This window comes from Sphaerodactylus townsendi, linkage group LG01 (genome assembly GCF_021028975.2).
Source record: "Sphaerodactylus townsendi isolate TG3544 linkage group LG01, MPM_Stown_v2.3, whole genome shotgun sequence".
NCBI lineage: Eukaryota > Metazoa > Chordata > Lepidosauria > Squamata > Sphaerodactylidae > Sphaerodactylus > Sphaerodactylus townsendi.
In genome coordinates, this window is record NC_059425.1 from 139,857,599 (window position 1) to 139,880,436 (window position 22,838).

General features: G+C 42.9%; 1 protein-coding gene across 7 annotated transcripts in view; it reads left to right on the top strand.

Moving 5' to 3' along the window:
• The window catches only part of IMPG1 (interphotoreceptor matrix proteoglycan 1), a 141,540-nt gene that overhangs the window by 89,923 nt on the left and 28,779 nt on the right, over positions 1–22,838 (top strand). For all 7 annotated transcript variants that reach the window (XM_048495621.1, XM_048495638.1, XM_048495647.1 and 4 more), the window contains exons 11-12: positions 1,348–1,424; positions 2,675–3,011. In XM_048495621.1, coding sequence (XP_048351578.1) covers positions 1,348–1,424; positions 2,675–3,011 — 414 coding nt within the window. The remainder of the gene's footprint in view (positions 1–1,347; positions 1,425–2,674; positions 3,012–22,838) is intronic.

Genomic DNA, 22,838 nt, shown 5'->3' on the forward strand with positions numbered 1-22,838 from the left:
TTTGCTTTATTTTCCTCCAAAGAGTGATTTATGCTTTATTTTAGGGTTCTCTAACAGAGACCCTTGCGAGGGTACTGAGTATATCTACTAGCCTGTGTTAGATCCTGAGTGTAATCCATTAGTCAGACATCATAAGTAACTGTACTATCTGGGAAACATAACACCAATATTACATCTAAGCTAACTGAGAACTGAAACTGAACAAACTTGTTAAACCTGTGCCTGAAAACCAAACACTGACAAAGCTTTCACGGTCGGAATCACTGGGGTGTTGTGAGGTTTCCGAGCTGTATGGCCGTGTTTCAGTATATATATATTCCTTATGTTTAACTCTATTTAAGTTTAAAATCTGCTTCAATATTATTGTTTTGTGTGCCTTATTCCGGGGTTTGTCTAAAAAGGTTATAACAATAGGCATCCTTCACCTTCTGGAATAGTTACAGGGCTGAGAGAAAGTTTTTCTGTATCACCTTACGCTACCATTATCTGAAGCAGCTCAGTCCCTGAGGTGAAAAAAGTGAAAAAAAAATCTGACAGGACAGGTCAGTGAGTGATTTCCCTGTCTGAAGCAATTAAGAAGATGGGGTATGAAGCAATTAAGAAGATGGGGTCTGTTGCAACAGGCTTTTGAAGGAGCGAAAACCCAAAGTGAGGGAAAACATCAGGGTTTCTCACTCTCACTAACCTCAGGGCTTTTATGATCTGCAGCACCATAACACAGCATGTCTGCAATGAAATCTCTGCCCTGAAGGTTATGTTTTCTGGCTCATGACAGATATGTATCCTTGCTGCAGTACAGAGCACCAGTGTATAATTGTCCTCTGTTAGCATAAAATGCTTTATATTGTCATTATGTCTAATAGCATGCATTGAGACTACTTTCTTGGGTCACACAATTAACCACAAATATTATCTCAGGGATTTCATCAAGATTTTAGCTGTACACTTACATATGACAAACATGTTTTGAAATTTTAAAAATATATTGCTACAATACAAAACAACTTCAGTATATGAATACATACTCAATTACATTCCACCTGAAAATGTAATAAAGTGATCGATGCCTAAATTAAAATGCAACTTTATAAAGTTAACAAAGGGCCACTAACCCAAAGGTAATATTTCTGCATGTTCCTTCTTACTGACTTGTTCAATCACCATACTAAGTTTAGCCACCTTGGCTAGATCCCAAGATTGACTAGTACTCTTAAATGGAACACAAGCCAGGATGTGCCTAATGTAATTTTGGCAAAGGTCAAAAGATTCAAAGTCAAATGAAAATACTTACAGTGTCTACAGGATCTTGAAATGTGTCCTTTGTATTTGGCTTTTTCTGTTTCGCAGAACTGAATAAGCCATCTACTGATGTAGACAATGATATCAAATCACAGGTAACTGAAGCCACAGCTGAAGCTGGGTTGGTGAGTACATCTTTGTACCATTATTCCTCAAGGTAAATATGCATGTATCAATTCTAGACATGGAATAAAGTAATCATAGAAGTACAACTTTGGTGGCAGATCCTCTGATGAGTATAGACCGCTACCATTGACATTTGGCATAACTCTTTTCCTTTCCCTCATGGTCACATCTTTTTGGTTGTATCCTACAGACTGCCAGCAGAATAAGAAAGGGGATTTTGACCAACCACCCTCCTTACAATCCACTCTATTTACTAATTATTTTTTCCATGTATTCTACTCACTCATGAAAGAAGGGGATTTCATCCAATTGCCCCTCCTTACTATCACCCCCAGTGCTGTATTTCTTTTTGGTTATCAAGGTCCCATGACATTCAGCAATGGCCAGTGGGGGGAAAAGTAAGAAGAAAATATTCTTCTCTGCTGGTGCCTTACACTAGCTGTCCACAGGATGAACCAAATATGAAATATTATTTGTTTTCTTTTTGATTTAATGTCCTTGATGGGTGTGCCTTCCTGATTGAACATGAGTCTGTTGTTAATCTGAGAGTGAAGCAAGGTTTCCCAAACTCAGCTCTTGTACTCACTAATCACCATTGCTAGAACACTTACTTTTTAGAATTTGGTTGGGTTTGTATTCTCTTGCTATGCAAAACCAGGGCTAGAGTACTGATCTGCTCTACTTTTTTTAAAAAAGGAAGAGAGTTATTTCCCTTTCTGACTCACCATTTATTGAACCTATTGCCTGCACCACAGCATTATTTGAAGAGAAAAGCAGGGTGGAAATGAGTTAAAAAGAAATAGAAAGTTGTATCTCCTACCTCTGTTAAATTGGAGGGACTAAATATTGATCACTGAGTTGGGGCATACATGACTTTTTGTCACATATGTAATGTATATAATGATGTAATATATATCAAGTATGTAATGAGCATCTGACACATTTTAAATATTCTGTAGAAAAGCAACTTTTCGTTTACACAGTTGCTTCATATCAAAATTATATCAGAATTTGCTTCATCACAGGGGCAATCCCTGTTTTGCTATGGATCAGCAGGAAGGTTCAGCTATATGATATACAGTACATATTTGTCACATATAGACGTCATAATTTTAGGTGCACACTGAAGAACATTTTATATACACCAGAAAAAACCCCTCTGAAGATGTAAAATAGTGCTTGGTGAAACACTGAATCAAAAATGATTATAATTGCTACTTGTTTTAGTTTTTTAAAATATTTTTTGCAGACTTCTGAAGCACCACTGGTTTATCCAAGTCCAGTAACAGCTACAGAAACTCTTAATGAAATTGAAGATACAAATCTTATAATAGACTACCCACTTCCCACAATGCCATTTAATGTGCTGGATAGTACTGGAATACCTCCAAAGCCAGGAGATTCTGATTCACCTCCACCGGCAGATCAATCAGCCAGCAATGATTTAAGCCTAGGATTCTCTGAGCTGCCAACTGAACAGTCATTCACGTTTGCACTGTTTACTGCCGGAATTGCTACCTTAAGTGAAGTTGAAAAGATGAAAGGGGAGATCTTCAGTACAGACTCACAGATCTTCCCTGAGACAGGTAAGCTGTCAAGTATTTAATTTGCTGAGCAAGACACTTTCTATTATCCTCAAGAGAAGCCCAGTTAACAGGAGTTCCACATACTTTTAGAATGTGCATCAGCTTTCACTTTTAAAGAACTGTGTTAGTAATAATTCTTAGCATTTACAAAGTTCCTTTCAAATGGTCGAAAGTTTCATATCCATCATCTCAACCTGTAGTATAAGACAGGAGTAGATGTGGGCTGAAGGGAATGGAGTGAGAAATAATGACCTTGCCTAAGGTGATGTAGGGAGCAATCCTAAACAGGTCTTGTCAGAAATAAGTCTTGTGTTATTCAGCAAGAAAGTAATATTAGAATTGCAACCTTAGGCAGATTCTGCATGGGTGAAAAACAGCATTGTGAAAATGGTGTGAAAATGGTGTAAAATGGTTTAAAACAGTGTAAACGGATTTACACCTTTTTCACACCATTTTCACACTGCTGTTTTTCACCCATGTGGAATCCGCCTCCGTGTGTTCATGGTCAAAGTATAGTTGACACTTTTAAAGCCACGTTGTAGCTCCAGAGCTAGATTGGCTTTGAGATTAACAGAATTTCAAACATAAAAATTCAAGGTCCAGCCTAGTACAATTAAACGCAGGCAATTCCAGCATCCAGCTTTTCACAGCACACTACCACAGGTTTTGGGGTCATAAAAAAGCACAGGTTTTTCCACAATACAGCTCAGTTTGAAAGATAATGAATTTTCTTGACTCTGTGGGAGACAAATCTACAGTGAGGGATAATTACCTGACTATGGCTAGTGGTCTTGAATTTGTGAAAAAGGATACCTTTCCTGACAATGTCACTTACGTGATAGCACAGCATCTGTGCAAAGGGAAACATTTTAATTGTCCTAAAAGACATACTGAAATGAAATTCCTCAAGAACATGTTGAGTTATATAGTTAATGGAGTTAACCGATTTGTTATAAAAAGAATACAAAAGTTATTTTATTTTATTTTTCTATTTTTGTACTTATCTATGCCAATAAAAGGTGATGATGATGATAAAAAGAATACAAATAGTATTGCGATGCCATCATTTAGACCCAGAACATATTGGGCCTTTCCCCACTTACCTTAAGCCCCGCGCTACTCTCTTCAAGTAGTGTGGGGTCATTGGGCACTTCCCCTACCGACAGGCTGACCACAGCTGAAGTCATCGACGCTACTTGTGATGCATGTCACCCTCTAGCCAAGCGTGGTAGGGTTGGTCAATACTACAAAAAATCGGTAAAATTCGGATTTGGGTATTTTGGGGCATAAAATGATATGTATACCCGAATCCGAATCATAGCCGATTCAGATATGCCCGAAAATTCAGGTAAATCCGAAAAATTCGGGTCCGTTCTATTATTTTTTTGAATTTTTGGTGTTTTTACACGTTTTGGTCTGCAGGGGACGCAATTTTAAAGCTAGTGGCGCTAAACTTTCAGGATATCATATGGGGACTATCCTGATGATTCTCCCCAAGTTTGGTGCAGTTTGGTTCAGGGGGGGCAAAGTTATTGACCCTCAAAAGGGGTGCCCCATCCCCCATTGTTTCCAATGGAAGCTAACAGGAGATGGGGGCTACACTTTTGAAGGTCCATAACTTTCTGGGGGTGCCTGCAGGGGGTGCATTTGTAGATGTATCAGTACCAATTATTACCAGTGTATTACCAGGTGACTGTCCTGATGACACCCCCCAAGCTTGGTGAAGTTTGGTTTAGGGGGGCCAAAGCTATGGACCCTCAAAATGGTAGCCACCATCTCCTTAGCTCCCATTGGAAACAATGGGGGATAGGGGGCCCCCTTTGAGGGTCCATAACTTTGGCCCCCCTGAACCAAACTGCACCAAACTTGTGGGGTGTCATCAGGACAGTCTCCTGATGATACCCTGAAATTCAGTGCCACTAGCTTTAAAAATTCCGGTTTTCATGCTCTTTTCCACCGGCTCCCGCACCATGAAGCCTGCTGGAGTGAGTGAGCGGTGAAACATTGCAAACTCCAGCATTTACTAAAGCTAAGTGACATTCAACTTTCAGAGTATCATCAGGAGATTGTCCTGATGATACCCCCACCTGAGTTTGGTGCAGTTTGGTTCTAGGGGAGCCAAAGTTATGGACTCTCAAAGGTGTAGCCCCCATCCCCTATCAGCTCCCATTGGAAACAATGGGGGTAGGTGCACCCCTTTTTAAGGTCCATACCTGAACCAAACTGCACCAAACTTGGTGGGCAACATCAGGACAGTCACCTGATGATACCCTGATAATTTGGTGCCGATACATCTCAAAATGCGTCCCCTGCAGGCACCTCCAGAAATTTGCCCAAGATTCTTTGTTCTGCAGTGACTTAGCTGTATTGCTGTCAATGAGGAATTTCTGGTAGAGGGCTGTGAGGTGCACATTTCTGAAGGTATGGTCACAAAACTTTCAGGGTATCTTCAGGAGAGTCTCTGGATGACACCATCCAGGTTTGGGGAATTTTGCTTCAGGGGGTTTAATTCTATGGGACCCCAAAAGGGTAGGGCCCATCTCCCACTGCCCCCTGAAGTAAAGTTCCCCAAACCTAGATGGTGTCATCCAGAGACTCTCCTGAAGATACCCTGAAAGTTTTGTGTGTTTACCATGAAAAATGTGCACTCCACAGCCCTCTATCAGAAATTCCCTATTGACAGCAATGCAGCTAAGTCACTGCAGAACAAAGAATCTTGTGCAAATTTCTGGGGGTGCCTGCAGGGGGTGCATTTGTAGATGTATCAGTACCAATTATTACCAGTGTATTACCAGGAGACTGTCCTGATGATGCCCTCCAAGTTTGGTGCAGTTTGGTTCAGGGGGGCCAAAGTTATGGACCCTCAAAAGGGTAGCCTCATCTCCTTAGTTCCCATTGGAAAGAATGGGGGATAGGGACACCCCTTTTGGGGGTCCATAACTTTGGCCCCCCGAAACCAAAATGCACCAAACATGGAGGGTATCATCAGGACAGTCTCCTGATGATATCCTGAAATTTTGGTGCCGATATGTTTAAAAATCCGCCCCCTGTAGGCCGAAACGTGAAAAAAACACCAAAAAATAAAAACGCAATTCGGCTGGTGATCCGAATCCCATAGATTCGGATCTGTTAGGATTCGGACAGCTCAGATTCGGACCTTGCTCGTCCGAATCAGTGCAGATTCGGTAAAAATCCAGATTCGGACTGTCCGAATCTCCAACCGTAGCGCGCGGCATCCCTGGCGCTGAAGAAAACGGTGCCTGGTGATGTCCCTGCGCAGAGCGCGGGGTCGTGGGGACGCCTGGGTGCGCACCAGGGATGCTGTGCACTGTGAGCAGCGCACGGCATAGGGGGGGTCGCTTCGAGTGGGGAAAGGCCCATTGTTTACAAACTGGTCACAGTGCAGGTTTTTTTAAATTTGCATTTGGATCATACATTAAGACTTGTATTTTAACTTAGCCAGCTCAGCCATGTTAATCTACACCAGAGTAACCTTAAAGTTAGACTAGTATAACATACTCTACAGACTACCCTTGAAAACTACTACAAACCTGTGTGTTTCACATAACATTGCTAGCTTCCTAGTTGAGCTAGCAAAGGTTGTAGAGGGAGTCCAGACTACAGAAATGAGTCGCTGCTTTGAAGGGAGTACTGTATGGTATTAGACCTTGAAGAGGTCCCTCCTAGGGTTCCCTTTCTCCAGATAGGGATTGAAGTTCTTCCAGAATGTCTAGTGATCTCCAAACTACAGATATCAGCTGTTTTTTTGGGGGGGGGCTAGGCTCTATGACATCACACATCCCTGATTAACTCCCCCATCATCAGGCTCCACCCTCAAATTTCTAGGAATCCAGAGTTGGCAGTTCTAATATTACACCTCTTTTATGAACACTGCAGAAGCTGCTTGCTAGCACTGTCGAAAGTGTCGGTTTTTATCTTCAAAGGTTCTCTCATGTTTTTGGGACCCTCTTATCTGCAAGAATGCCTTTCTCTTTATACTCAGTGAGATTTACGCTTTGCCAATCAAACCATATTACTGGATATGACTAGTAGGCACTTGCCGACTGTGTTGCCCAGGCTCAGTTTTTTCTTTTCTTCTTTTCCTATGAAGGTGCCAGTATTGTGGCACCACTGAAAGGCTGATAACTATAAAAGTAAGACAACACCTTCTGGTCTCAGCATCAAAATCTGTATTTTTGTTCATTTTTATTTCTTGATCATATGTTTTAAATTTCTTCCATTTTTGTACTGGGAGACAGGTGTGATGGAAGTGTTATAAAAATCATTCATCTCGCAAATGTTGAACCAGACAGAAGCAGGCCCAGATGAGGTTGCTCTGAGGTCTAGTAGAGTTATCCATGTATAGGGACAGAAGGAAAGCATTTGTTTACAATGTCTTTTTCCTGTAGAACCCCACAGTCATTGTGAAGGTGCTTTGCAGCACTTTCCTCTGGCCCCAAGTGTTTTTTGGCTCATTCAACACTGGTCTTGCATGAAAGGAAGCACCTAGCAGTGGAGGTCCACATCTTCTTTGGAGAAGTGTGCAGCGGGTGTGAAAACAAGGCTTAGAATCCAAACCATGATCTTTAAGACTTTCACTTGCACTGCTTAATCCCAGGGGCGTAACGAGGCAGCCCTGGGCAAACTGTAGCCCTGGGCAAAACCTGAGTTGGATGCCCCACCCATGGGCGGCCATTCCACCACGACCAAATTTTTTTGCACCAGGACATTGGTGCCTGCAGGGGGTGCATTTTTAGACATATCAGCACCAAAATTTCAGCATATCATTAGGAGACTGTTCTTATGCTACTCCCCAAGTTTGGTGAGTTTTGGTTTAAGGAGTCCAAAGTTATGGACTCCCAAAGGGGGTGCCCCATCCCCCATTGTTTCCAATGGGAGCTAATAGGAGATGGGGGCTACAGTTTTGAGGGTCCATAACTTTGGCCCCCCTGAACCAAACTGCACCAAACTTGGGGGGTGCCATCATCTCCAGATGATACCCTGAAATTTTGGTGCCAATACATCCAAAAATGCACCCCCTGCAGGAACATCCTAGAAATTTGCCCAAGAATCTTTGTTCTGCATTGAGTTTTCTGCATTGCTGTCAATGGGAGTTGCAGGCTGTGGGGGGCACATTTCTGAAGGCAGAGTCTCAAAACTTTCAGGGTCTCATCAGGAGACTGCCCTAATGATACCCCCCAAGTTTGGTGCAGTTTGGTTCAGGGGGGCCAAAGTTATGGACCCTCAAAACTGTAGCCCCCATCTTCATTAGCTCCCATTGGAAACAATGGGGGATAGGGGCACCCCCTTTGGGAGCCCATAACTTTGGACTCCCTTAACCAAACCTCACCAAACTTGGGGGGTAGCATAAGGACAGTCCCCTGATGACATGCTGAATTTTGGGGCCGCTAGCCTAAAAACTGCGCCCCTTGCAGGCCAAAAATGGAAAACCACTAAAATACCCAAAAACGAACCCAGCATTTTGATGCCCCCCACAAGGTGATGCCCTGGGCAGCTGCCCACCTTGCCCAATAAGCATTACGCCAGTGCTTAATCCAAAACTTGGACTTTTGATGTTGTCTCTCTCTTTTGCAAGTATGGAACTAGATAGGGCTGCCAGGTTTCCACTGGGGGCAGGAGAACCCCCCAATTCCTGTTTTCCACCACCATTCTGGTGGCTGGGAGCAGAAAAAGAGATTTTTAAAGTTGCCTTTGGCCAAGAGCTTCCAGAGTAAACCCAAAAGTTATGTCAGTCTGCAATAGGTATTTGGTGATCCCTGCTACAGACTAGCCTCACTTTCAAGTTTTTCCCAGATGTGATGCAGAGCCATTGGCCAGTGGTGCTTCCCATCCCCATTTCCCTCCCAGGCTGTACCTGGCTGCCAACCTTAGGTTACTAGAACATGCTGCAGAATGTGTGATTGCCCAAAATTCCATTCAGCTTTGCTTAAAGTAGACAAAACTGAATGGAACTCTTGGTGTTCTTTTTTCACATTGAGCCCTCAGCACAGAAATAAATTCCTAACATCTTAGTGTATGGTGTATATATATATCATTGTCAACAGAGTTACACCCAAGGCCATTTCCTTCAATGAAGGGTGAAACTCTATGGTCCTGTTAGAATCCCTCTGTTCTGCTCCATCATTGTTCTCAGTTTTCTCCAGGATAGAAAAGATTGTTGACAACAGTATCTTTATTCCTTTGAGATTTATAAATATTTTTAAGCTTTTTTCCAAACCAAAACAAAATTGCAACAGTATAGCAGTGCTCTTATGCCAGTTAAAAATAAACGCAAATAAAAACAAACCCTTCAAGAGTATGCAAAAAAAAATAGCTTAAGAAGTTTTGAAAGGGCCAGTGGCGTAGCACCAATGGGGACATCCGAAGACATCAACCCCGGGCACGCCCCTACTAGGTCACGTGGGTGGCGCAAAAACCACCTGCCTGGTGCTGCCTGGTGGCCTGCCTGGTGCTGCCGGCTCTCGCACTGTGGGAGCCGGCAGTGCCAGGCATGGAAACCCCCTCTGCCTGACAGAGAAGGCGCCCACCTGCTTCTTGGGGCAGAAGAGGAATGGTGACAGTGGCCTGCCTGGTGCTGCTGGCTCTCGCGCTGTGGAAGCTGGCAGCGCCGGGCAGGGAATCCCCTTCTGCCCGATGGAGCAGGCAGTCTGTAGGGCAGAGGGGGGATGGCAGTCTCCACATTTTCTGCCCCCCCCCCATGAATCCCCATGCCACAGCCTCCCCCATGCACCATCATACCTGCAGCCTGCAGGATAAGGTAAGTGGTTGTGTGGGGGATGCGGGGTGTGGCATGGGGGCCCATGTGGGGGCGTAAAATGCGGAGGCTGCCCCGGGCGCAACTTTGCCTAGATACGCCTCTGGAAAAAGCAGTTTCACACTTCTGCAAAATAAAATGAAAAATGAAAAATATATGTTCTGGTTTTGAAGAAGTTTATTTTAATTTTGTATGCATAATATGGCTTCTGAGTTACTGGAGTTTGATATGAGTTCCATGCCAATAAATACTTTGGATAATATGGAAACCCAACATCTTAAGACCTTTGTCAAAGATGGTTTGTATAAACATATGTATGATATGCTAATTCTTTATAATATACTAATCGACTGTGTGTGGACTTTACTAGTGTGACAAAGCAGCCTTGTAATTCATTCATTATCTGTCAGCACCTCAAAATGAGCATAGTCCCTTTCAGAATATGGCTCAACAATTTGGGGAATGGTAGAGTAGAGTAGGGTAGGGAACCTGACTCTTGGGGAAGAAGATGTGCCTGCATAAGAAAGTGAAATGAGATGAGGTCTGTTAGACAAAATACTTGTCTGGTAAATGAAGTGAAAACTCTGCACTGTGAGAATATGAAAGGAATTGCTCTTTAAGCTGTAAGGATAGTGATTGCTGTTCACATCCTGATTTCATTCATGATATATCATCAATAGTTCCTTTATCTATCTTTCTTGTCTGGCAGTGTATCACATTGTAGGCCTCTCTGGATCTCTCTCCAAGATTTGAGCTGTCTGACTTGTAATGTGTCTTATTACTTTGAAACTCCCTCACCAGGCCAATTCATCTCCCTACCCAGGGAGATTCCATCGGTGTCTTCCACCATCAGGTGAAGGTGCTCAGTTTCACTTGGCTTACCCCCAATAACAGCTATTGGCCCTCTTGGTTCTAGTGTTGTTTATGTTTTTCTATTTTATTATTTTATCGTTTTAAATATTGTTTTAAATTGTTCTAATTGTTTTAAATTGTTCTAGGAGCAGCAGTGGCGTAGTGGCTAAGAGCAGGTGTGTTCTAATCTGGAGGAATCGGGTTTGATTCCCTGCTCTGCCACCTGAGCTGTAGAGGCTTATCTGGGGAATTCAGTTTAGCCTGTGCACTCCCACACACGCCAGCTGGGTGACCTTGGGCTAGTCACAGATTTTCAGAGCTCTCTCAGCCCCACCCACCTCACAGGGTGTTTGTTGTGAGGAGAGAAGGGCAAGGAGATTGTAAGCCCCTTTGAGTCTCCTACAGGAGAGAAAGGGGGGATATAAATCCAAACTCTTCTTCTTCTTCTAATGTTTTATGTACGCCACCTTGAGGACCCTAGTACTTGGGAAAGGTGACTTAAAAATGGTTTCAATAAATAAATAAAATACTGGGAATGTGTAAAGATGGCCCACATCATATTCACTAATGGTGATCAGGCAGATAACTGATCAACTGGAAATTCACAACTAGGGGTAGTTTCATACATGCTGAACAATGCACTTTCAATTCACTTTCAATGCATCTTGCAGCTGGATTTTCCTGTGTGAAATGGCAAAATTCACTTGCAAACAATTGCTAAAGTAGATTGAAAGTGCATTATGTGTGAACGTGCCATAATTCATGTCTATTTGCATGGGATCAGCTGGGAGACAACTTCTGACAGCTTGTTGATTGGTTGGAGGTCTGGACCAAAAAAATTCTTTTGGAAAGGGGTATCAGGAGCTGGTCCCCACCTGATTGCATGGATCAGATCGAAGTTAGGGTTTTTTGATCTCCCAACCTTGAAACTTTGCTGAGTCCCAGTTGCTGATATTCAGCCAATGTTGGGGAGAGGAATCAGAACCCCAGTTGATTCTCCTTCTTCCCACTCCAAATTGCCCAAGGAAGAGATTGTTCATGGTCTCTACAGCTCAACTTCTCATTTTGGAATGCCATGGAGAACCGGATCTCATCTGCAACCCAAGCTGTTTACTTGGGTTGCAGAGAAAAGGAGATAAACAATCTCTCTTCTCTCTCTTTTTTCAGTGTGGAGCACAAAAGGGTCACTTCCACTGCACCCCCCAGTTTGGAGGGAAGAGAAGAAAAACAATCTGTGTCTCCTTTCCTTTTTGTAATAGGAAGATCAGAATAAGATCACATCTGATCTCCACCTTCACTGTGTAGTAGTTTTGGAGATGGTAAATTGTAAGCCCATTGCGAGCTGATCCCCCATTGCTTCCAATCCAGCCGCTCAAAGCTTTATTATACCCTAGCACACCGGGCCTAGGATACAGCAAAGTGAAGGGAAGTCAGAACCCAACTCTCAGCTGTAGGCTTCTAAGCAAGACTGCTGCAACTGGTTCAGCAGCTGAGTTGCTCGATGCAAACTGACCCGATCCTTGGTCAGTTCATTGTCTCACTGTGAATGTCAAATGCTATTTTGACTGCTGAACAGATTCCCCAAGAAAGTCATGGCATCCCTAGTCTCTGTGCCCTACACTGTTTAAAAAAAGAACAGACTAAACAGAAACTTCATATTGTAGGACAGAGGACAATAATAGCATATCCTCTTTCCTAGTTATTTTATTCTAAGAACCAGGTTTGCTCTTAGTATGATAAACTAAGAGTTTAACCCGCATTCACAGTAATATGTTTACCCCACTAGAATATTTGATTGAAACTATGTAGTCCAAATGCCAGAGTTTATCATGTTTTTCCACTTCAGTGGCAAGCATGCCAGTTGCTGTGAGCAGTTGAAATATCCTTTCACATTTAACTTCAACCTTTTCACCTTATCAGTTCTTATTTTGCCATCTTCTGTCTTGCATGCTGTATTTTGAATCATAAAACAATTCTGACCAACTCAGTGGATATGTTCCAAGGAGAAGAAGCACTCTTCTGCATGAATGAACCTGAAAATGTGTTTGAAAATAAAGGGCTGTTTAAATAATGGAAACTCTCATTAATAATTTGATTTTTTCGAGTGCATTGCAACTCAGTTTATTCATGCAAACGCCCCATCTTTCAGTGTTCTCAGAATGCTGAACAAATCAAAACAAATACAGTTTTCTTTTTAACTAGATGGGCATAACCGGCAGATAGAGGCAGTTTTCATCTGTTTCATTAGTTTGAATACATAATCACAAATATGCAGTGTATTCCAGATTTCTGGATTTTAGATATTTCTTTTGTTTTTAGCAGACTGACAAATATTAGTGCCTTTTCTTGTTTAACCAAAGGAACAGAATCGGATTATCTGAGATGAACACAGATCCATTTCTCTCCTGACCTCTCCTGACAGTTTTTCAGGGATGATTCTATTCTAACCTGATGGGAAGTTGCTTCATTAACAGATCACAGCAGAGATATATTTTTTTCCTTCTGCCATTACGTTAAAAATGATTTTCTAACATGCAGCGTGGCCCTCAGTCCCAGGATGGACGGAGGAAAGTAGCAGACAACCAGGATACATAGGTATGGCCATGCTGATGTGGTTTTAAATTATATACCCTAACCTAGTACAAAATCTGGCCTGGGGAAAAATGCTGAAACTAGTCAACATAAAGATGTGGAGTGGTAAGGAGGGGGGGGGTCTTGACATGATACATCTCTATGCCCAGTTGGTGTACAAAATAGACCTCTGACCCATTCCCATTTTGCTTACATGGGGACAGGTGGCATACCTAGGTTTGCCCTATTTGGCCCTAGTATGCTAGGATTGCCCTATTTGGCCCTAAATTAAAAATGACTGCCTGCCTTCCCCGGCCCAGTGTCACTGCTATAATCTTAGTAGGGTCCTTCTCCCAATGTCTGTTGTTATATCAAATTTAAGATGCAGAGATCTCAAAAATGGGATCCTCATCACTGATCTATCCTGTTTTGTCTGCGTTTCGCCTTCTCTCTGTGTGTTTGCTACAGTAGTGCCTTTAACAGGGTGAGGGAGCATTTGCCTCCTCACTAGTTTGCAGCAGTCTACCTATATGTCTTCCAGAGAATACAAGCAAAAAAACTGGTTCTCTCCTCTACAGGACTGCTGCCTACTTTGCTGATGGGAGAAATGTCGCCTTAACCTCTAATTCCTCCTCTCGAATCTACAGTGTCTTAGTTCAAAGCCAACAAGAAAAGCAGGCAATCATACCACCTGATCAAAGAATGTAATAGTGAAAAAACAGGATCATTTTCTGCATAGACAGCATTTTAAAAAGCCCACATTTCTGAGACAGAGCAATCATTTGGGGGAAATGAAAACATAATGTGCACAAAGCTTATCTGGATGATTTTCTTTGGCAAGAACATTTGTTAACTCTTCTGGCTAGAAGAAGCTCCTGTCAGATTATCTGCTAGGTCACTCACTGCTCCTCCTAGTATCCATGTCTTGTGCAACTATAGAAGCAGACAGAAAGGCACTGGAATAATAATCATTTTGATGGTTTCTGGAAATCCAGAAAATCTTGCCGTTATTTTTAACAATTGAATTCAGAATGTATTTTAAAGGAAAGGGGTGATTTGGATTGGTTTTTAGTAGATGATTTACACACACACATCCCTAATAAGTCAGTTTTGTCAATGAATGTGACATTCATTGCATAAACTTGAAATTATTACCACCAGCTACTGTTGTTCCAGTAATTATTTTCTATCTTTTATCTTTTTTCTTTTTTTGACTTCCATGAATTCTCTTTGGTCGTAACTTGGCAAAGTTACTCTTCAAAATTTTCCTCAGAAGTCCTATGAACCCTTTGTTGGGTGGCAAATACCTCCTGATGCCATACTACCTGCCTTTCTTGGTGTGCCAATGCAATGCAAATACCTCTATAACTCTGCTTCCTTGGCTAGCATTAGTGCCACCTATAATTACACTGCTTAGCATTCACACAATCCTTTCAGTGTTCATTAATTATATTGTTACAAGCTGTGTGACCACCACAAAAGGTAAGTCACTACAAAACCATCTTGCATCTGAGTACTGATTCTGAGTATCTTGTGTAAAGGCACCTAGTAAATTTATGTTAGAAATAGGTTCTGAGTCAGGGAATCTCTTATTTGTAGCTTAGTATCTTAGCCACTGTGCTATATGGGTCTGCATAACTCCACCTGCCTTTCTTGGGGAGCCAGTGCCTCCCCATGCCCACCTTATAATGCTTCTTGCCTTGTTAAGAGTACTAAATGTTGGCCTCTACCTATAGAATTTTAATTGCCTAAAAAACTGAAATAGTTTTATATATCTCCCTGGAAAAAAAGGCAGGAAGAACTCTTAGCTGAAAAGTACAGTGCAGTACAGATTAGGTGGATTTTTTTTAAAAGGTGGAAATGTAACTAAACAATAAATGAATTCTATAACAACATGAAATGTAAATGTTTTTTGATCACATCCTACGGTGAAGGGCTGCTCTGTTTTAGTTCTCACAAGGCAATGTAGGCTGGTAAGGATGTTTATTCTTTTCAGGCTGGTGTTCTTCCTGGGAAAAACTGCTTTCATGACACCAGCCAGTTCAGGCATTTGCAGAGTAAATAGGATGATGTCATAAGCATAAGCATAAGCATAAGCATTTTATTGTCATTGTGCACGCACAACGAAATTTACAGCAGCATTCCTCGATGCACACAATTTCAGACTCATACAATTTCAGACTCATGCAAAAATGTGACACCCTGCTAACATCAATTGGGGCAGTTAAGTAGGTTTCAGGAAGCATTGCCTTTGCTTTCAACACATTAACACTTTTGGTCCTTTCAATGCTACATATATACCAGCTGCTGAAGTTGCTACAGAAGTAAAATTTTGCTATTTGAGATACTTTGCTATTTGAGATACTTGGAATGACTGCATCCTAAATAAGATAAAAATGAGACATTTAAAGAACTCTTTTGAATTCCTATCAGGTAAAAACTTTGTTGTTTTCCACTGGCCTTTTTTCTTTTTTTGACTTCCATGAATTCTCTTTGGTCGTAACTTGGCAATGTTACTCTTCAAAATTTCCCTCAGAAGTCCTATGAACCAGTTCACTCCCTGTCAGTATCATTTGCAGCTATAAATGTGTCCAGAACACTGCATTTTGTCAAGACTGTCAAAACTGCAATAAGTACAATGATATACATTTTCCAGAAATGTTTTTTAAAATTCAGGTACTGCCTTGCCCTAAGGGACATGAGCATAGAATCTCTTGCAGCTGTTTTTCTCTCTTTAATGCATACAGATGGGGAGCCGAGCAGGCAACCCCCTGTGCCCAAGGGAGAAGATGGCTGCTTTCTCCCTCGGGCAGAGGGGGAATTGCATTGGCGACCGGCTCAGTGGCCTCCAACACTCCAGCTTGGGCATTTTTTTTAAGCCAAGAAAGGGACCCTTTCTCGGCATAAAAAAAACCCCAAACAAATGCAGAGGCTGGAGGTCCCCGGAAGGGCTGGAGCCCACTTCTCTCTGAGATGCTACCTCTCAGAGAGAGAGTGATGCTCCAGTCTCCTTTGATCCATCCACCCCCCACTCCATCAAGCTTTCTCTGCCCATGGATCACAGGGTCCATGGACAATGACAGTTTTCCCATCCACCCCCCCCCCCATCCCCATCAAGCTTTCTCTGCCCATGGATCACAGGGTCCATGGCCTGCATCTGTGTCTGGCATCTTCAGAGGTGTATCACAGAGGGAAGTCACAGAGTGTATCACAGTGTGTAACAGACTTCCCTCTGTGATACACCTCTGAAGATGCCAGCCACAGATGCAGGTGAAACATTAGGAGTAAGATCCACCAGACCACAGCCACACAGCCCGGAAAACCCATCAGAACCTGTAAAACCTCAGTATTCAAGTTAAATTGCCGTATTGGCACTTTGCGATAAATAAGTGGGTTTTGAGTTGCAGTTTGGGCACTCGGTCTCGAAAAGGTTCGCCATCACTGTCCTATCCAATACTAATGACGGCAAACCCTACTTAGCTTCCAAGGTTGGATGAGATCAATCCAGCCTGGGCTATCCAGGCCAGAGCTTATAATGTATGTAATGTATCTACATATCCAATTCTAAACTTGATATCAGAGCGTGGATCAAAAAGGCTGCACAATGGTGTACAAGGCTGCACAAATCTGAGAGAACCAGTGAAATCTTAAATTTAACTAGAAGAAATTTTTAAGAAGTATGAAAATGCTGAGTTCCTGTGAGATTACCACATGAGTTCCTGGCAGCCATTCGGGCTTGCCTAGCCAACCTCAGACAACCATGGTTTCCTAGGTGACCCAAAATGGCTGCTGCAGAGATGAGTTGGAGAGAAAGAATAGACAGGCAGGAAAGTCAAGATTGGAGGGGGAGAGTAAGCAAAGGCAGAGTTGAAAGAGGAACAAAATAAAAATAAAAGAAGATGAAATAGGGTGGGGTGGGACCTAGGGATGGAATGGAAGAACAGCTAGAATCAAATCTAGTAGCACTTTAGAGATCAACAAGATTTTCAGACTATAAGCCAGCGATTCCCAACGATGCCACAGTACCCTGGGGTAACATGAGCACGTCCCAGGGGTACTGCGACAACACTACTGCCCCCCTCCTTTTGTGGCACTTCTGCTTCCTCGGTGCCACCCCTGCACTCCCATCTCCGCACACTGTCACAAAATCCCTGCAACGGAGGCCCCCTGGGCTGCAAATGGATCCATCCCCAGCAAGAACATGGGGAGGGGGCTCTTTTTTGCCCCCACCTGCTCATCTTGCAGGCAACCCAGCCTCTGCCCAGCTTCACTCACCCAAGATGCCTTTGCGGGTTGAGAAAGTGCTGGGGGGGATGCGTGGCAGGCAGCTTGGCTGGCGAGCAGCACCCCGGCATGAAGGGAATCGCTGGATGCCAGGCGCCAACTGGTTCTTTGCACCCAGCCTCTCCTGCGCACCTCTCCTGGCAAAAGGACCTGGTCAGTGCCCGGCGGCTTCCTCTGTGCCAGGGCGCCACTCACCAGCTGAACTGCCTGCCACGCACACCCCCAGCACTTTCTCCTGCTGCAAAGGCACCTTGGGTGAGTGAAACTGGACAGAGGCTGGGTTGCCTGCAAGATGAGCAGATGGGGGCAAAAAAGAGCCCCCTCCCCATGCTCTTGCTAGGACTAGGACCGTTTGCAGCCCAGGGGGCCACCCTTGCAGGCATATTGTGACGGTGCACGAGACGGGAATGTGGGGTTGGCACCGAGGAAACAGAAGTGCCAAAGGGCAACCCAAGGAAGAGAAAGGCACAGAGAGTGGACTCTAAGTGGGGGGGGGCTGAGTTTGAGTCCCCTCCCCAGGAAGCCTGCTGGGTGACCTAGTTGGCCAGCCCCCAGTTCACCTGCACAGTGCGGGAGCTGATTGCAGGTTATGTGCAGGTGGAGCAGGTTGTAGAATGGATTGGATGCCATGGAGGGAAAACCAAATTAAAACCCTTGCAGGCCTTTGTACATTTTTGTGACTGCTTTAAGTCTGTCAATAAATGCTTGAAATAAGTGAATAAGAATAAATGTGCGTGGTGTGAGTGCCTGGGGGTCTAACATTAGCACTTACTCCGGGGATTTATTTCCTCTGCGGTTTCACACCCCCTATCCCCAGAGCCTTAAGACTGTGAGTTCTTTAAAACCTCTTGATATTCCCCTGCATTTTGCAAATGGCATCCTTTGTTGCGTGGCCCCATAGGTGGTTGTTTGGAAGACTGTTCTTCATTCATTGAAGCTTACTTGCAGGCAAGTTTATTTCTTTATTTTCCAAATGTGTAGTCTGCCACTCCTATCGGAAATGCAGTTTCAGATGCTCACAACAGTGTAGATCAGCGGTTCTCAACCTATGGACTGCGACCCCTTTGGGGGTCAAACAACCCATTCACAGGGGTTGCCTAAGACCATCGGAAAATGGCCTTTTTATGTTTTATATATACCAATTTTATGGTTCAGGATCACCACAACATGAGGAACTGTATTAAAGGGTCGCAGCATTAGGAAGGTTGAGAACCACTGGTGTAGATAAAGTAAATCAATTTTTTAAAAAGGTGTTTTCCTCAAGGATACCCTGAGATATAAAGAGCGAGATCAAAGGTACCGCAACATCGAAAAGGCTGGAAACACTGCTATAAGCCTTGGAGAGTCCAATCTCTCCTATTCAGATCTGGGTATCTGATGGAAGAAGCTTTGATTCTTGAAAGTTTGTACCCCGAAAATCTTGTTTGTTTCTAAAGTGCTTCTGGACATGATCCTAGCTGTTCTAATGTATACCAACCAGACAAGGCGGCCATCTTGCACGCCCCAAGCACCACTTGCAAGGGGTATCCTCAGCCACTGAGCCCTCTACCCATCAAGAATCTGCTCTACCCTGAACAGTTTTAAACTTTTGGCTCTGCTTCCAAAGTCCACATGTACTTTGGAGATGGAGCTTGCAGTTCAATGCTCGGCTCAGCCAGGTTCAGGTTTAAACTGCAGGTGCCTCCAAAGTCTGTACGGACTTTGACTGGGTCCAGCTTTATACTGCTGGCTCTGCCCAAGAAGCTCCACCTCCGAAGTCAGGTGAACTTCAGAGACAGAGCCAGCAGTATAAAGCAAGACCCCACCTGACTGAGCCAGCAGTTCAATGCTGGACTTATCCTGGCTAGGTCCAGCTTTCAGCTGCAAGTCCACATGGACTTTGGAGGCAGAGCCTGCAGTTGAATGTTGGGCTCACCCTGACTGGGTCCAGGTGGACTTCGCAGGGGGTGCCCAAAGTTTTGTGCTGGATCCAGCAAGGCTGCGGGGGGGGGGGGGGGGGTTTCAGTGCATGCCCAAGGCATTGTAGGCACAAATTCTGAATTGAATCTAGTTTTCCTAAATTTACATGGTTCTGTCTCCAAAGATATATTATGGATCAGAACATACCAATTTTAGTGAGACTTACTCTTACGTCACGCATTTTGTATCAGTGTACTGGTCTGCTTGTTTATCTGTATGGTACCTTTCCAGTGCTTGCCCCCAGTAAACACATACTTTATTTCCACACAAATGTCTTTTTAAAAATCTTTATTTCAAGGAATGCTGTCAGTTCTTAATTTAATGGATTTGGGATGTTGCAACCCAGGCTCAAAATTTGAAAGCACTGAAAGGCGGGGGGGGGCATAGGTTTGGCATATATTATAATGTAGATCTATGGGATAATCTATAAGGAATATCTATAGATTTTTTCTATAAGGAATATTCCTTATAGATTATCCCATAGATCCACATTATAATATATGCAAGCAGACTAAGAAGCTCGTGGAATTATAATTGGGGGTGAGTGAGTAAATTATTAGGAATTTCTCAAATATCTCAGTCCTTGTAATGATGAGAAACAAGCCCATGAATTTGAACCAAAATGACAAAGATTATTTTTCACTGTCTAATTCTCTGCTTGCGTTGTTTTCTCCTTGTCGGAAACTTGGCTTATTTCCTACATGACGCTCTCAAGGGATTTTTGCTTTGTCAGTTCTTGTCACTGCCCAGTCTAATCAACACTGGTACCACAGAGTGTCGCTTCCAACTATTATATTAGCCTATGAAAGGATTTGTCATAATGTCTAACATATCATACAGCACACAATAGTTGAAGAGAACCCCAGGGTTTAAGCTTCCTATTTAGGATTTAATTTAGAATCACTTCTCCACTTACAGAGAACATGCATTTTCTATTGGGCTTGTCAGGATTTAATTTTAAACATCTGCCGAGTTGTGCGCTTACAAACAGTTGTCCTTTATCCCATGCTTTAAAAACCCTCCAAAATGTAAAAAAAAAAAAAAAGTATGCTAAATTTCTTTCTTTCTCTATTTTGAGCCATATCCTAATATCTCTCATTTGTTAGGTGTACTAAAAATCAAGCATCCTAAATTTGCTGTCTTCTGGTTATCTTCATGCAGGATGTCTGCATGTCCTTGTTGTATATATATATTTCCTTCAGAATACTACTATGTACCCTTTACTTTCCTAGACACTGAGAAATTACAGGGGCACTCTTATCAGGTTGGTTTCCTTTAGAAAAAGTAACCCCAGAGGCTTGTGTTTGTGTGTGTATGTACTATTTGCTGTCACCTGTGCTGTATTTGTATATTTCTAAGTAAAGCAAAGTGCAACTCTTTAGAAAATGTATTACCTGACATCAGATACTGACAGATAAAGATATGCTCCATTAAGAGTTGCTGCTAGCCAACCATAAATCCATTGAAATCAGCATGCTTAACTCTGTTACAGTGAATGGCCTTTACTTTTTGTTCCTAACTGATATGTATGAAATTGAATAGATAAGTTCATGAATTCCATAGATAGTTTCATGAACTGGGGCATGGCAATAGTTAGGGGAACATTTGGAGTTATAAATTTATGGATGTTGATCTTTTTTCACATGACTACACTGTGTTGACATACCATTGCCCTGTCAAATTAGCTATCTAATTTGACACAGGGACTTGGTCTAGTCAGAATATGGCTGACCAAACTCCACCAAGTCAGATTGTGACACCTTTGTGTAGGAGTTGGGATAACAGAGGTGGAACTTTGAGTTGCCAACTGAGCTGCCATACTGCAGACAGCTCGTGAAAGGGAAGGTGTAAAGGTGTTGGATGGGTAGGGTTGGGGCTGAGAAGGCACATGAGAAGAAGCCAGATTAGTCCCCCTCATAAGGCTCTGGGGGTCTTGCAGGAGGCAGAGGATAGCCGTCAGGCAGCCACAATTCCACACCCTGAAGCAGATCAATGCAAAAGTGCTGTATAGACCAAAAGAGCAGTAAAGAAGTGCTGCAACACCTCCTTTCTTCTTGCTGAGGTCTTGCAGGCTCTCTGAACTAGGGTTGTCATATGCCACTGGAAGCAGGACTCTCCCACACTCAGCAGGCCTTACCTGCTAGCATTCCAGATGCCAGCAGAAAAAATATTTAAAATAATAATTGAAGGTGTGATGTTACTTCTAGGAAAGTTTCCTAAAGAGATATGAAATCATTTCCAGATTTTCCTCACAGAGTTGTGCTAACCACATGTCTACCACCTTCTGTCCTGCTGGCCAGGCCTGGCAATAGTGTTTTGGGTAGGGACAAAGAGATGGTGGGGGGAAGGAGCTGGTAAAATTACCAACTCTCCAGATGGGGCCTGCTTTGGAGGGAACTAGGGTGTTACATTCCAGTGAGGTCCCTTCACATTCCAGTGAGGTCACACCCAAAACTCTTAGGAATCTCAGAGAGTGGAACAGGCCTACAGCAGTCAGAGCTTCACAAAGTCCAGGCAGGTAGGGAAACAGGATAGTCATTTGCCAGACCTCAGGCTCAATTATGGCCTCAAAATTAGACTGACTGACTGACTGACTTTATTTATGGAATTTCATAAGTTTCATAACTTTTATTTGCATCCCTTTTGGACATTTTTTAATTTTTATTATACATAAGGAATTCAAAAGCTGGAGTAGCTCGGGCCTTTCTGAAGTTCAGGCAGCTTGCCGCCTTTCCATCACTAAGTTTAGTAAATCATAATTACAAACAAACTCAATGAAATTTTTACCTTGGAAGATTCTCTTGTGACTTTTCCCTGGGATGGAGACTTTTTTGTAAATGCAAAAACACATAGACCATGGACATTTATCACTTGGAAAGTTTTGCATTCTATGTTAAGCTGTCTAATATTGCCCTCCATTGAGTGAGGTTGATCATTCCCTTTTATGCGGTGTATTAATAATACTTTTGACTAAGTTCACCTTTTTCTGGGATTTATTGCAAACTGCTGTCCTCAAGGCTGTTTGTTCTCCAAAACAAGGGTCAACGTTGGGAAGACTGATATACCTAGGCACAGTTCTATGATCCTCATGCTCTGTGCATGAGTTCCTTACAATGTCACCAATGCCTTATGAAAAAGTTACTTTAAACTTTTAAGTGTGTGTGTGGGGGGGGGGGGGTTGTAGACCTTGCAGAATTATACCAGAATACAGAAACTTTACAAAACCACTTTATTTAAAGGAAAAATAATAAATAAATCCCTCATCACTCATATGTTTAAGGGTTTGATATGGTTTGCCCAGAAAGAACTTGTCTCAAGCTTATCATGAAAGGCACCAGTGCATTACAAACACCCAGTGAGAGGAAAGTCAAGCATTAGTTGCAGCG